At 37.4% G+C, this 15,144-nt stretch overlaps 2 protein-coding genes across 3 annotated transcripts; one reads left to right on the forward strand and one right to left on the reverse strand.

Annotated features, from left to right (window-relative positions):
* Positions 1-248: 248 nt before the first annotated feature.
* RB195_016218 (uncharacterized protein) lies at positions 249-8,958 on the forward strand (the record flags this gene model as incomplete). Its single annotated transcript, XM_064207272.1, has 14 exons — positions 249-314; positions 499-566; positions 3,065-3,244; positions 4,096-4,171; positions 4,376-4,492; positions 4,567-4,635; positions 5,823-5,897; positions 5,968-6,066; positions 6,133-6,303; positions 7,145-7,221; positions 7,278-7,406; positions 7,757-7,868; positions 7,930-8,087; positions 8,850-8,958. 14 exons carry the CDS (start codon positions 249-251, stop codon positions 8,956-8,958), a joined length of 1,506 nt encoding a protein of 501 aa, XP_064063153.1.
* Positions 8,959-10,083: 1,125 nt separating this feature from the next.
* RB195_016219 (uncharacterized protein) lies at positions 10,084-14,149 on the reverse strand (the record flags this gene model as incomplete). Of its 2 annotated transcripts, XM_064207273.1 has the most annotated exons (13): positions 10,084-10,257; positions 10,341-10,476; positions 10,672-10,790; positions 12,311-12,417; positions 12,492-12,613; positions 12,699-12,808; positions 12,877-13,005; positions 13,089-13,157; positions 13,248-13,324; positions 13,397-13,532; positions 13,629-13,694; positions 13,765-13,853; positions 13,915-14,149. In XM_064207273.1, 13 exons carry the CDS (start codon positions 14,147-14,149, stop codon positions 10,084-10,086), a joined length of 1,569 nt encoding a protein of 522 aa, XP_064063154.1. The 2 variants fall into 2 exon arrangements, with proteins under 2 accessions (XP_064063154.1, XP_013305951.1); XM_013450497.2 differs by lacking the exons at positions 10,084-10,257; positions 10,341-10,476; positions 10,672-10,790 and adding an exon at positions 11,397-11,456.
* Between the last annotated feature and the right edge of the window lie 995 nt (positions 14,150-15,144).

The following is a 15,144-nucleotide window of genomic DNA, read 5'->3' on the forward strand; positions in this document are numbered from 1 at the left end:
GGGAAAATTTTTGTGTCGTTCATTTCTGAGCTTATGCACCGTCGGTCATTTTCAGGATTCTTGTCACGATCATACTCATTCGCTCTTTTTTTTCTTGTTAATTGTCTTGAAATCACCTTTCAAACTTTAAAAATAGTTCTTTTTCTCAAGCGATTCTATCGTTTTCTATCTAGTTGAACTAAGAGGAGGTTGAAATATAGCTGAATATCCAACTACTCTTCCAGATTCATGCGTCACACGAAAAAATAATGCGTAACACGACCGAGATCGCTGATCGGCTGAATTTATTCAGTATAATTTGGAGTTTAGGACAGGTAAGGAGAATATTTTGGATTTTTTTTTTGTGATCAACAAAGGAGCAATCTTATTTTCTATCTTCCTTTGATAACAAAGGCCTTTTTTGAAATTTTTAGAAAAAAATATCAATAAAATTTCTTTAATAATTTTAAGAATTGGCTTTTCTCTTTCTTTCAAATCGAATTTTCTTTTATTTTTTAGGCTTCCAGTTTTCCCACGATGATCAGTGCTCAGGGAACACCAGCGAATCCTCTTGATGAGTTATGTTTGTGAGTTTTAGAATCAGAATTTCCCAGAAATGTATTAATATGTATTTCTAAAATTATGAGCTAATCAAACGCAGATATTTAAGAGATTTCCAGCGTTTCCATTTGAAATAGTGAAGAAATCAAAAGAAATTCTCTCGGAAAAGATAACTTAGATAAATTGAAATATCCCCTATTTTTCTTCTTTTTATCCCCGTACAAGTGTTTTTCCATTGCTTTATAGTATTCCAAATCGCTCGTCATCGTGCATATTCAATTTTTCTTTTTTCTTCTTCAAGAAATTTCGATTCAGCCTGAAAAAAAGAAGTGCAATTTTCGTCGACCCAAATTCTCTCAAATGGAGTGTAATTTTATGCGGTACACAAAGATTTTCGATGCAGCACTTTGATGAATATTAAAGGGAGCGTTTCACGAAACTGAGGTAGTTCGTAAATCCTAGGGAACCCGAAGAGTTCGGGTAGTAGATTACGGTACCCAGCATAGCTCCGATCAACGTCCTTTGATCGTCTTGAAAAACGGCATAGAAATACGCGGACGTTCTTTCCTACGACGCAAGTTATGACGCGCACGCCCTTGTGCATGCGCTGCGTCTATGAACGAGCGGTCAAAGATCAATGGGGTTTCTCTATCAGCCTAGTCAAGTAAAACCAATGAATACACTGCTAAGTGGGCCCGGATGATATACAAGTGGAGCGTGTTCTAACGTACCTCGTAGGGAGAAACGCCGTTCTCACGCTGTTTTTTTTACGACGACTGGGTGAAGTTGAGTGGAGCCATGCTGGGTTCCCTAATCTACATTACAAATTCTACCGGTTCCCTAAGTTTTCCGTACCACGTCAATTTCGTGATACGCTGCCTGTAAATTTCATTTCGCGTCGGAGCATTGTAGATAAATAAAGTCATGATTTGAAATGAAATGAAATGAAGTTGCGGATCTATGATCTTGAAAAAATAGAAATAAAATGATAATAAAATAAAAATGAACAAATGTAAAATAATACATCGCGAAAGAGAAATTGATGGCTCTCATTTTTATATAGCGGGTGAATTTGTTTATTGATTTCTCAGTAGAGGGGTCTATGTGGTTGCTTCTTATTTTCAGGAATAATTAATTTTTATAATTTAAATAATATAATAATTTTATAATTTTTATAATTTTTTATTTTAATAATTAACTAGGAATAATTTGAGAAATTATCTATCTTATCTTTAAAGTTTTTATACTTAATTTTATTCTACTTCATAGATATTAGCACTAGTTCAATTTCGATAACCTTTCGGATTTCAGCACGACAAATCCCGTTCACTACGATATTAAATACAGCAATAATTCTTTGATAGATTTTTGATTTCTTGGATTTAATTGGCTAGACAAAAATATTATGTGTTCATACATCACATATCCATGAAAATGACAGGATGATGAATGCTTCTGCTCCGATTTCCTCTTCGAATATGAATGAAACGCGTATCTCGCTGCGATTCCTTATGCATTCAATGCTGTGACAATGAATGTTACAATGAATGAATTCATGCCACATAAGGAATAGAATTTTACCGTAACAAATCTGAGAACTGAAAAAATACAGTAATACCATAAAGCCTTTGTAGAAGGCAAGCGATTATTGTTGTAGCATATGATTTACGTTCATTTGTGAATTATTAGTTCTCCATTTCAAACTGGAGGTGATGCGAAAAAAAATAAAACATAAGGATGTGAAAAAAATGACTGAAATTAAAAGCAAAAATTTTAGGTCGAACTTTTTTTAGGGGAAACTTTTTTTAGACTAAACCTTTTGGAAAAAAAAATTCCTTAAATCCCTTAGGAAAAATACTCTCAGACTTCAACAACCTTGAACTTCTCCTGAATTGTCCTGGTCTCAAAAAATGGACTATTAACATCTAATAAGATAACTTACCGAAAGAAACTATTGTATTTCTTCTGAAATAAAAACTCGGAGTAAGTAAATTGAGTAAAGGAAACTTTTACTACAGAAGAATTTCTTAACGCAATAGAACTGCAATTTTTTAAACGTTGTTTTTTAAGCCTAAAGTTTATGAGAAAATTGTGATTGCACTTCAAAAATAGCACTCAAGCTTTCAAATCAATAGTGTTTCCAAAAATAGAAATGATTTTAGAATGACGAGGAGAAATTTTCGAGAATCCATGTTTCCTTGAAAACGAGGTTCAGGTATAACTTTAACTAAAAAATTCCACCTAAAGTTCGTTGGCATGACAAGAAAACATGAACAAACTTCCAAATCCCGAGGTTTCAAGAATTGGAGAAATTATTTGGATTCCATTCCGAGAATCATTGACAAAAGAGTTTCTCTGGGCAGTAATAAAATCTCTGAAAGTGAGTGCGGAAAGTCTAGGATTTTGAAACAAAAACTTCTAGATGCAGTTTCTCTCGAGAATTCCCTCCTACAGCAAAAAAAAATTGGATTGAAAGCATTTTTTTTTTGTTCTTCCAAGATTGAATGAAAAGTATTTGTTTCAGTGAACCAGCGAATGACACATTAGCACAATTTGTGCTCGATCAACTTTTCACCGAAACCTACAACAAAAATACGGTCCCATCAAAGCGATCGGCCACCGTTGTCACAATCGAATTCGTCATTCAGAATATTGCTCAGGTTTCGGAAATCTCAGCCAGTTTTACGTTGGATCTCTTATTCAGGTGAATTTCTCTCCTAATTTCGGTTCTTCTCCTTATGAAGAAGTGCATTTGTTGTCGATTTTGTATTCCTGGAGAAAAAATTATTGAAATTAAAAATAAAAATTTAAGACTAAACTGTACCTTAAAAACTCCTTAAATCCTTTAGGAAAAAACACTTAGACATCAACAACTTTGGAATTCTGAATTATCCCGGCTTTGAATATGTTCAGTGATTAAGCGCAAATTATTTGATGTGAAATAGCTTAGAGTATTTCTCGATTAGCAATTTCTTTTGCAATAACAACTCTGAATTTTTTTTCCAGAAAATGATATATTAGACTTCTTTCTCGAACTTCATTGCATTTTTTTTCCACTTTTCCAACCGCCTTTTTTAACGATTATTTTTAATATTGTTTGATTAACATTACTGCATAAAAGAAATAAGTTGATAAAAAGGAAACAGTTGTGAAAAAAAGAAAGAAAAGAAAAGGTTTGAGAAAGAAAGAAAATTGTTGAAGGTCATCAATCAATAGTAATGCATACGTTTTCGTGGGTTCAAGAAAAAATTATTTTAAAAGAAATGCTTTTTCACTTGACTCACAGTGATTAGCTACCGGAAAAGCGGAAGTCGCACAATCTTCTGGAGAATAGGTTGGAAATTTTCTCGAAAATTCTCATGAACTGACTAGAAGCTTAATTTTGTACTGAAACTTTCCACCTATTTTTAATATTATCTTAAGCGTTATTTTTTGCTTATTTAAATTTTTTCTACTTTGCTAAATTATTTTCCTCTGCCTGTGGTCATTTTCTGCTGTTTTTCTCTTCTAATAATAAATATATGTGGTTGAAATTGCTTATAAATGAATTTTCAGTCAAATATGGCACGATCCGAGGCTACGCTTCGACCACGTTACGCCATGCCTACAGAACCTAACCCTAGGATATCAGGTGAATCCTTACGCTTCCATTATTTTCTTTAAATAGCCCTGGATGGGGACTCGTATAATTCCAGCATAAAAATAAAAATAATAAAAATAATAATAATAATAGTAATAATAATAATAATATAGTATAATCGACGTCAGATTATTCCAAATAACCCTTATTTTCAAAGCACTATAATCGACTGTATTATATTTTTTTCTGCATCAGATGGTGGATCGTCTCTGGACACCGAATGTTTGTTTTGTGAACTCAAAAAAGACCGAGATTCATTCATCGCCCACACCAAACATATTCCTAATGATTTATCCTAACGGAACTGTTTGGGTAAGTACTAACTAAAGAGTTAAGAATTTTTAAACAGTATTATCTTATTCCACCAGAAAAAAAACACTATTTAGGTAAATTATCGTCTCCAGGTACAAAGTCCATGTAATGTCGATTTGGTGTTGTTTCCAATGGATGTCATGGTAAGTTTTAGGCCCAAGGCGAAATTCTTGAGCTGATCTTTTGGCGCAGTTTGGATTATAGCACCACGTTTGCTTCCACTACCATTAACCTTCCTGGAAACTCGCTTTTAAAAGAAAATTTTGAAGAACGAAAGAGAAGAAGAAAAAGTGTTATGAGTTTTGCATCCACTGGTTTTAAAAGATGAGAAATTTTCTATGATTTCATTTCCTTTAGTTAGAATTTTTCTGAGAAATTCTTGAAGCTGTAGCTCAGTAGCAAATGAAAAGATATTGAGAAAAAATGAAAGCATTAGATATGTCGAGGTGTAAGTTAGTTCTGAACAGATCCACTTTTTCACTGAGATTTTCTTTATGTTCAGCAGAAATGTTGGCTTAAAACTTGACTTCTTTCTTCTACTTCTTTTTTCATCTAAAAAAACTCCTTTTTTCTTCTTCTTCTTCTTCTCTGAAAAACTTCTTTATAAAACTTCTCTTTTTTTATTCAAACAAATAAAAATATTACGCTCAAATAAATAGCTCAATTCACAGGAAATTCTCTTTTCACCGCTGAAAACTTTTTTTTTGTCTGGAAACACGAACTTAGTGCTGACGTACATATGCTTTTTCCTCTTTATTTCAACATATGTGCTCCTTACGTAGCCGGGAAAATGATATCCGAAAACCTTTTCACATCCATTTTCTCTATTTCGTTTAGCTGGCCAGCAGGTCCCATAATAGCCGAATTGTCTCGCCTGAATTTCCTTCTATGGCCGCTTTTTCTTAAAAGAGATCGGAAGCAAATTTAATGACGTAACAGCGAAATTCCAGTAAGATTAGAATAGAATCGCCCAAGTTCTTCAAAGGATTAGGGGAAAGAAAAATTTTTCCCAGAGTAAAAAAAAACGAGTACTGTTCTATTACGAATGGTAGATTTTTGGGAAGGAGGTGGTGCTGGAAGGTTCCTATTGGCTGTTCTCATTTTCGCATCATGTCCACAGATCTATCCCATCCTATTTAGGTCCCATCTAGTTGTTTTTGTTTGTCACCGCCTAAAGTGAATGAAAAAGTTCACTTGTTCAAGTGCATAACGGTCCAAAATCTCATAGTTATTTAGGATTATATCTTTTGGGTCCCAAATTTTTTAAAAAATACATTGGAAACTCTGTTTTCACCAAATTTTTATTCACCGTAATTATAAATTATTGCAGACCTGCGAACTTGTAATAGAAAGCTATTCGTACAATGCAGCAAAAGTTGCTTTGAACTGGAGAGAGTGGAGTCCTGTACGTTTATCTTGGATCTACAGTATTTCTACAGACTTTCAATAGCGTACATAAGTGACGAAAATTTAAGGTATTCTCGATAGCGAAATCAAAACTGGCGGATTTCACGCTCTATGGATTACAATGGACAAAGAACAGTTTCGAATATGCTGCTGGGCATTGGGATCAGGTATGGCTTAGGATGTATCGTTCTCGCTTCATCCAATGGTCCCAGTGTATAAAGACCACATTTTAGCTCACCGTATCGCTCACATTCTCACGTGCCTACGGATTTTATATTCTACAAATGTATTTACCAACCTATTCATCGGTTTTATTGTCTTTCGTTTCGTTTTGGATCGATCTGAAAGCGTTACCAGCTCGGATAACACTTGGTGTTTCTTCATTAATGGCACTCACGTTTCAGGTAATTCAATTATTTTCTTACAAAGATTTTTTTAGAGGCGGTAGAGGAAAAGAAAACAATTTCCCCAAATCTAATGCCTAGAACTTTAAAGTAATTTAAAGGAAAAATGTTATTTAGTCGCTATTTCCTTTGTTGATCGGCGCACAGCAACAATAGAATTTTTCGCTGGAACAGTGCCAAAAATTTCCGTAAGATCATCGATGCAGTTCGCTTAAGAGTAAGGCATCTAAGAAAAGGTTTTCGACTTATTGGTGAGCTACAGAAGAAAGAAGAGCAGATTAAGCAATAATATCCAGAATATACGTAGACAAAATAGCTCTGTACTCTTGTTTTTTCTAAACGATTTATTTCAGAATATTTTTTAAACTTATTTCAGAATATTTCTCTTTAATCTGCTCAAGTTTTTCTAGCTGCACCTTCCGCGAAAAATCGCAATTATCTGTAAGGAACGTTGCAGCTTTTTGGAATCGTAAGAGTAGATTAGTGCGGATTCACGGATCCAAAGCTGTTACAAAACTGATCTGTAACGGTCGAGATATGTGCGTACCGAGGGAAGGAATCAGCTTCACAAAAGGATTGAAGGTTCTGGTATGATTTGCATCAACCTACATCCAGATCTGTTCATCCAGAACTCCAGCTGAAGTTTCCATTTTAGAAAAAAGAGGACTCGGTTTTTCAGTTCGGGGGTTTTGTAGCCAAAAATTCATTGCCCACCCTGCCACTGGGAGAAAAAAAAACCTGATAACGCCGGGTTATTTCAGATTCTTTACAGCCATTTTTTTTACTGATCTACCTAGTTTTTAGTAGTCGTTTTTTTCTTGAGCCGATGTTTTGATTACAGTATGGAAATGTCGCAAAATCATTACCAAAAGTCGGTTACGTCAAGTCCATAGACGTGTACATGGTGTTATCGACGGGGTAAGTACCGGCCCTATTTTGTTCAAAAATAAAAATCAGTTCGAATCTTTTTTCAGTTTTATATTCTTGACAATGATCGAGGTGGCTTTTGTTTGTTATTTGGAGAATGAAAACAATAAGAGACTGAAGAAACGTAGAAGTCAAAAACAAAAGAAAACCGAGAAGAAGGAGCCGTTTTTCAGCAGGTAACGATAATTTCGCCTTGCATAGGTGGATTATGCCTATACGGGGTCGTAGATTATGGAGAGAAGTGATTCCGTCTATTTCTTCCTACCTGCCGTAAAAACGGCCCGGAAGATGCAGCTTCGAGCGTTCCGGGGCGCCGTTCTCCACAACGAGTTCGATTGGAGCGCGCCAGCTCCGTGCACGCGCCGCATCTTTCGGGCCGTTGTTTACGGTAATTAGGAAGAAATGGATGGGATCACTTTCTTCCCCTTAATCTACGACCCCGCATAGACATAGCCCACCTGAAACCCGTACCACCCCACAGATTCGTGGGGTGATGCCTTTAAGGAAAAGTTATCCTTTAATACAGGAAGAAGGATCGCCGTAAACGTTCTAGTGCAAATAACTATGGTGCCACTTCCATAACCATCCAAAATTCGGCCGAAACTGACGTTCGGATCAGATCCGAGGATCCCTTCACGGTTATTTATTTGCATTATCGATGTATTGAATGACAACACCATAAATTTCTCCTTTCTAAAGGAAATCGCTTCCAATGGAACGGCACTTTCTGGACGATCAAATCAAGTTTCGAACGTTTTCGAATCCCTGCATGCACTGGCACAAATCGGTCTGATCAGCGACGATGTGATCGATGTGGAGGCACATTGGACTGCTGAAAAAGTTGATAAAATTTGCAGGTACTCGGATACGTCATCCGAAAACAATTCCACTATTTTCCTGGGCTTACTGCTGCAGTAGGCGTAGAGAATGCGCAACCAGGTGACCGCTATGCGTCCTCCGGAGTGTTGCGGCGTCAAAACGACCCTAAACCAACCCCAACCTTGCTATCCAATATTATCTGCTTGCTTCGCTGACGCAAACTAGGTGCAACGGCACTTCGCTACGGGACCCATGTTGCAGGAAACATTTTCAGTGCTGAAACGAATGGAAGAAAATAAAAAGAAAAAAGAAAAAGGGGAAAAAAAGAAAATGAAATTCTTGCCGCATGGCGCGTTTGTTTGCGAACAATTTATTATTCGATAGCAGTGTAGTCCAACGAGGGCACATTTTCCCGCTGGAGCGCGTTTATGCAACTGGGAAAGTCTTGTTGCCGGATCTGAAAATCAGATCCCAGGTTCTTTTCATCCGAGAACAGAGCGACAAAGAAGTGTGTAGCTAACTCATCGTATGTAGTACTTTCAACGAAATCGAAAATGTTCTGGGATACACGAATTTTCTGTGATCCTCATTTTGCGCTTAAGAACTGTCCTTGCGCTCTAAAGTTCTTTTGCGCTCTAGTAACGTTTTTTTTTTTGCGCGCGCTAAAGTACAAGTCGATAGGAGCAGTGTTGAGTGCCTGGCCACAATCACCTCGTCCCCCTTTTTTCCCCTAGAAAATGTGTTGTGATCAACCGGTCGATGACGTTTCATCTCTGTATATTTTTTATTTCTTGTTCCAGAAAACTCTTTCCGATTGCATTCTGTGTGCTGAATCTCTTCTACTGGGCCTACTACACGTACCAGAATTTACTCGCCAAAGAAAGTGCTCTTGCCGGTGCTATGCTGTAGGCTAACCTACTTATATACGCTTGACGATCGCTTATTTACTGTTTAACTGTTTCTTCTTCTTTCTCCTCGCTGATCTCAAAAATTCTCATTTATCAACTTTAAGTACATGATTGTTGTTGTAAACGAGACAATAGGACTCTGCAAATTATTGATTTCATTCACGGATCAAAATAATTTCCTCTGTGAAAACATTCCAACGTTTTTCTTCTCGTTTCTGTTAAAGGGTGCACAGTTTGGATGCCTTTGATGACTATATTTATGTGTTTACAATGTTACGGAATGATTAAGTGTAAATAAATCTAAAGAGGAAACAAAAAATTCTGTCCACTCACGCAGGAAATTCTTCATTTTGGTTTTAATCGAAGTTTTATGTAGGTTTAGGCTTAGGGACGTTTTCTAAGTGAAAAACAAACACTGACTGTTATTTCACGATCAATTCAAAAGGATTTGATCCATAATCCAAGATCGCCTCAGGCATTGCGTATGCATGGTTTTAGATCACTCGTTGTTGATGGAAGGCTGAACACTTTGGCGCAGTTACTGTCTACCTTGCATTGGAACAGTATAGTTATGGAAGGAACGTTCGTGCATAACCAATTTGTAGTGTCTGTTCACAACTTGAAAATACAACAGGGTCGTCTGGAAGCTCATCACATACTCCAACCGGTCTGGTCAAAACGACCTGAAACCTGGTACAGTTGCGTAACCTGTGTAACTGCAGGGCTGCGCTCGAACCGATACAGCTAGCGGTTGTGATCGACGCAGGACCGTGGCTTGCCGCAGTCGTGCTGCAGGGACGCAGTTGTACCGGGATTCAAATCGTCTTAACCTGACTGTAGTTAGTTTAACGCTAATTTAAAATCTGCACTTCATCCTACAAATTAAGAATACGTGCGATTGGGCAAAGATGAAAATTTCGATGACAATTGAAAACCATTGTGCATCGTTTTTTTTGTACCTTAACAAAAAAAGAAGCATGCACACTTTATAACTACAAACAAATACGGTAAAGCGAATGACTATGACTGAGACCAAATTGAGATATGTTAGCCTGTTATGACAATAATTCACAAGACAAAATTAACAGTCAAAAAAAAAGAAAACGAACAAGCTCGATTCATTTCATTATATAGCAACTACAGAAGTCTTCCTAGGAGCAGGTCGCCTCGGTGTTACAGTCAGATTATCTGGATGGTTACAATAGTGCTGACAAACCCATGTGCCTTGAGGAGCCTCAGAAAGGCCTATACAGTGAGTGTGGAAACCACGATCGCATTTGTCACAGAAAATTATTGATTCCTAAATAGAATTTAGGTTTATTGAATGGAATTTATACACAAGTATTTTCGATGCTCATTGTTTTTTAAACAAACTGCACAGACCTCTTGATCACCAAGCGAGCAAACAGAACAACGTTTACACTCTATGCATTGCCATGGGTATGTAGCAACGCACGCTGCCATCTCATCGCTCATTTCCAGGCATGAGGCGTGAGCTTGCATTGGACAAGAAACGCATCTATAAATCCATGAATCGATAGACAGTAGAAGTAAAATAATCAAAGATACGCTGAATTTTAAGAAACTAAAAGCTGGGTGATAGTGATTCAGGACTACTGATTCGCAATAAACCGTTAACTAGGAATTGACAACTCATCAAATTCCCACTTAAAATTATACTACCCTTGAGAGATGAAACAGCTTGACAGCATACCTTATAAACGTTTCTCCGACCTTCTGCGCTTCACCACAAGAACTGCATTTGATCTGCCCTGTGGCAACTGTTCTCACTGCCGTACGTTGAGTACTACTTCGAACCGATGAAGCTCCACTCTGAACGATCAACTTAATTCCCACAGTTTCTGAGTTGATACCTACGTGCGACTTTCTTAGCTCCTTTTTTCTCAAAAGTACGCCGCTCATTGGTTGCACGAATTGATATAATAAATGCTATTCGACCCTAAGTTATGTGATTCACCTTTGCTAATTTTTTTTCCAAAGAAGTGACATTTACATTAGTGATAAAACTCAAATAAAACTTCATTTTAAAAAAAATTTATTAGAGCTTTGAGCAGCTATTTCCATATGCACCAAAACTGGAGGTGATTCGAGATTCAGTAGAATAGACTAAAATCGGGAACATTTAGCGATAAAATGTGTGAGAGGTAAATAGAACAATCGAATGACGTATATGAAAGAAACACGATAAAATATGTATATGTCGCATCCCAGCACATTTAGGAATGTTAAAATGCAAATAAAAAGCACGTGATCGATAAATGTGAGAAACGGGTTAGGAGATCAACAAATCCGGGGTGTTCGGAAGGAAATTTCACACCCGTCTTAATCAATTTCAAATTGTTATTAATTGAACTCCCACAACAATGTTAGCAAAAGATATAAGTCGAACAAAATATGTACAATAACGTAAACGGGACATTAGAGTTCATCATCATCGTCTTCTGTGTACGCCACGACACGTTTTGCGCTGGCTCGAGCCTAAACAGCCAAGTATACTTCAGTATCGTTGTGGAAAACGGAAAGAAACAAAAGCGAAAGCGTAATTCAGACTTGGAAAACTTCGCTCAGGTTCTTCAGCGTTCAAGGACTTGTTCAACAGGCTGTCGCTAGTTAGTCAGCCTTTGTTTTGGAGAAATCTCTGACGCGCTAAAGAGTGATGTGCAAATGGATGAGTGCATAGTGTCGTGAGTTCTGTTAACTGGCTGTTTAGGCTCATGCAATGATAAATACCGTAGTATACTCTTAATAGTTATCTTTTTTTGCCTGACAGGAAGTCCTGTGAAGGTTTAACAACAGCTGTACTATCGAATTAGTTATAGTCGGGTCATAACGACCTAAAGCTCGGTGCAGTTGCTTTAGCGGCTGCCTTCAAAGCAGTGCGGTGGACAGTAGCGGTTAGGATCAAATCCTTACTAGCATCACTCATCGCTGCAATTCGCGATGGTCCCAGGTCGATCCCAACCGCTAACTCTACCGCACCGCTTCCAGCGCTGCGGCTGGCGCAACTGCACCGAGCTTCACGTGATTTTGAAACGACTGTAGAACGGTGTGACAACGTAATGCATATTATCCAATTATATAAACCCTATATTTGCATGTAAATCAAATAACGAATATATGAATGCCATAAATAGTGCATATCAACAACCGGTTCAAAACCAAAATGAAATTGAAAAAATCTGAAAGAATAACTAAATTCGTTTTTTGGTGGTATATGATTCTCTTAGTGTCGAATGATAATGATTTGCTTAAAAGAACTGTATGAAACATGCAGAAAGAAATTAATTTAGTGATAATGAGAACAAGTAAATTGGAAACGACAATGGACCTACCGATTTCCTCGATGGCTCCACACGCGGAGTGCTCATTTCAAATTTGATTTGGCCTGGTGAAGGAGCAGAAATAGTATTTTGCTGACTAGCTAGCAATTTTTCGAACTCTGGAAAACAATACGCTTTTGTGCTTTTGCAAATTGATTTATTAAACCGATAGAGTAACTGAAAAGACTCATACTTTGCATGTCTTTCTCAGATACATTAATTGGAGGGGGCGATGGATCACGATGAACAGGAAAAAGGTGTTCGCCGTCCAATACACTACCCAACGGGAGACGGCGTAGTTCAACAGGTGTGAATCTGAAAGTGGTTAAAAATCCACGATACACAAATACAAAGCGTCTTCTCCTCAAAGATCTTTTTTGAAAATGAAGAAAAAACAGACTTCCTATAGTAGTTCTGATACTGTCCGTGGATAAGAGCCACGGGATATGGATCAGGTTTAGTATATTTGGCAGGTAGCTTTTTCCATTTATTAGCACTTGATTGAATAATCTGAACAACGTATTGAAAAGTGTACCAAAGGCCACATGCAGGAGTAATAACGCTGGAGTAAGGCGAACCGATGTCTGGACGTCCCAGTAGTGTTGACGTTCGAGTTTCTTGGTTTGTTGCAATTCTTTGTTGAATTCCACAGCACTTTTTATAGCTTTCTCCCTCAACTCTGCCAACTTTTTCACATCATTTTTTATCTGGAAATGTTGTGAAAATAGTTAATGACGGAAGCTCTAAAAACATAGCATTCTTCAAAACAAAGAAAAAACCACGGTCTTACCGCCTCCATCTCTTTAGCCTGTTCGACCATTAACGCCTTAAGACGTTCGGCAGTGACTTTTTGGAACTCCTGAAGACTTACTTCTCAAAAAGAAAATGAAAAGCAACGAAAAGCTCAAAAACGACTGAGAGCTAAGAAAAAATAAAATATTAGTCGTACTTGATAAATTGCAGGGTATTCACTAGCCATCAAATCATGAATTTCCACGGAACGCATTGCACACAGATCCCGCAATTCTGAAAAAAAAAACCTCTCTTAATAGCTCTAAAGTGCTTTAAAAGTAAAGAGCAAAGACCACTGAAACTTACGTGTTTCATTCATTATTTGATGAATGTTGTAAGTAGCACACAACCAGTCCCGTTCGACTTTTTCAACTTTCCTTCGGCTCATTTCGGGGAATTTCCGTGAAAAGGACTTTATATCCAACAGGTCACCAACTTGCTCCTGTAAACAATATGAACTGAATGTTCACCAGATCTAGTGAGTTCTCCTACATGCCAAGCATTTAGAGAGAAAAAGAATAAAAAATGCGATATCTACCTGCAAGAAATATTTATCGCCTGATTTCAGTGGCCATTCATACTCTATCAAGTCCTTTACTTCCACCTGTAATAATTGCAGAATAGAACCTTTTCGAGCAGAAAAAAAAATAAAGATAATCTGAAAAAAGCGTTACCTGTCTATGAGTGACGTCAGCGGTAATAACCCTAGCTAGAGATCGTGGAGTTGAAGGAACATGGGGCAACACTTCAGATGATTGTGCACCTAAAGCATATAGATAATAATCAAAACAGTTGCGAAACAAATCACCCGGGCAAGAACTTACTTCCAGTGTTTTCCACTACAGTTGATTCACCATCCCGAGATTCATGATTTTCGACGGTATTTGATTCACCATCCCGTGATTCATGATTTTCAACGGTAGTTGATTCACCATCTGGAGCAGAAGAAGTTGGAATCGAAGCAGGACACTGGATTGATTCCGATTCAACTGATTCCATAGAAAGATTACTGTCCTCTAACATACTGACTGGATCATCGGTTGGTGCTGTAGTCTCCATTCTCTGGAGAAAAAAATGTTTATATTGGAGCCACTTCCGTTCAAAAGGCAATTATTTGATCAATATTAGGGGAAGAGAAGTATTTTTGAGGGGAAAAATCCAGATGACTGTAAAGATTCAGACGTAAGGAAACTACTAGGCTGACCCATAAATTTCTTTCCACTTTCTATTCGAATTCACAGCACCTTGATTAACAGGACTAATGAATCAATATTCCATCACATCGATCGACGAAGCCCATTGACCATTCTGATGACTATATTCTTGATTGGCATAGCTTAGGTATCAAGTAAAAAAAAATAAAAATGTCAAGGAAATAGTAAAGAAACATATGGGACCGCTTAATTCAGAAAACAAAACATTTGGATGCAGCTGCCAATTGTTTCGCCGTTTCCAATGGCATCAATAAGGAGGCGACGCGTAGGCGTAGCGGTCAGCTGCCTTTGGAGCGCGTCATCTAACTTTCTCTGGATTAAGACCATAGCATTTGGGATATAAATGAAATTTTTTTGGGATTATTCAAAATAAAGTGATAATCCAGGTTTTTTTTTTGGCATTTTTCGATGGGCGGGTGTAGTGTAGCGGTGAGGTTTTCAACGATCCGAGGTTCTAATTGCCTAGTCTCACCAAGCTTTTAATCTCTCTGGTGTATGTTGTCGGATAAAACACATGAAATCTCTAGCAGTTTTATAGATCATTACACGTTCGAAACCTCAAAGGAATATGAATTGAAGTGAACGTGGTGGGCTCAAGGTTACGTTGCTTTTTATCTTTTTGTTTCTCGAAATCTGTTGGGATCTTTTTATTTGCATTCCTTTTTAACTGGAACTCTGACAAAGACCTAAAAAATGCATCCCCAACAAATGGTTTTGGCGAATTTTTGTCGTTTGCCTGCTAAAGAGATGAGACCTTATATCTACCTGCTGAATTGCTAACGGAAGGGTTTTTTCTTCCTTCCTTACTCAGGTGATGTTCATCATTGCACTTTTTTTAAT

The sequence above is a fragment of the Necator americanus genome, chromosome V (genome assembly GCF_031761385.1).
Source record: "Necator americanus strain Aroian chromosome V, whole genome shotgun sequence".
In the NCBI taxonomy this organism is placed as follows: Eukaryota; Metazoa; Nematoda; class Chromadorea; order Rhabditida; family Ancylostomatidae; genus Necator; species Necator americanus.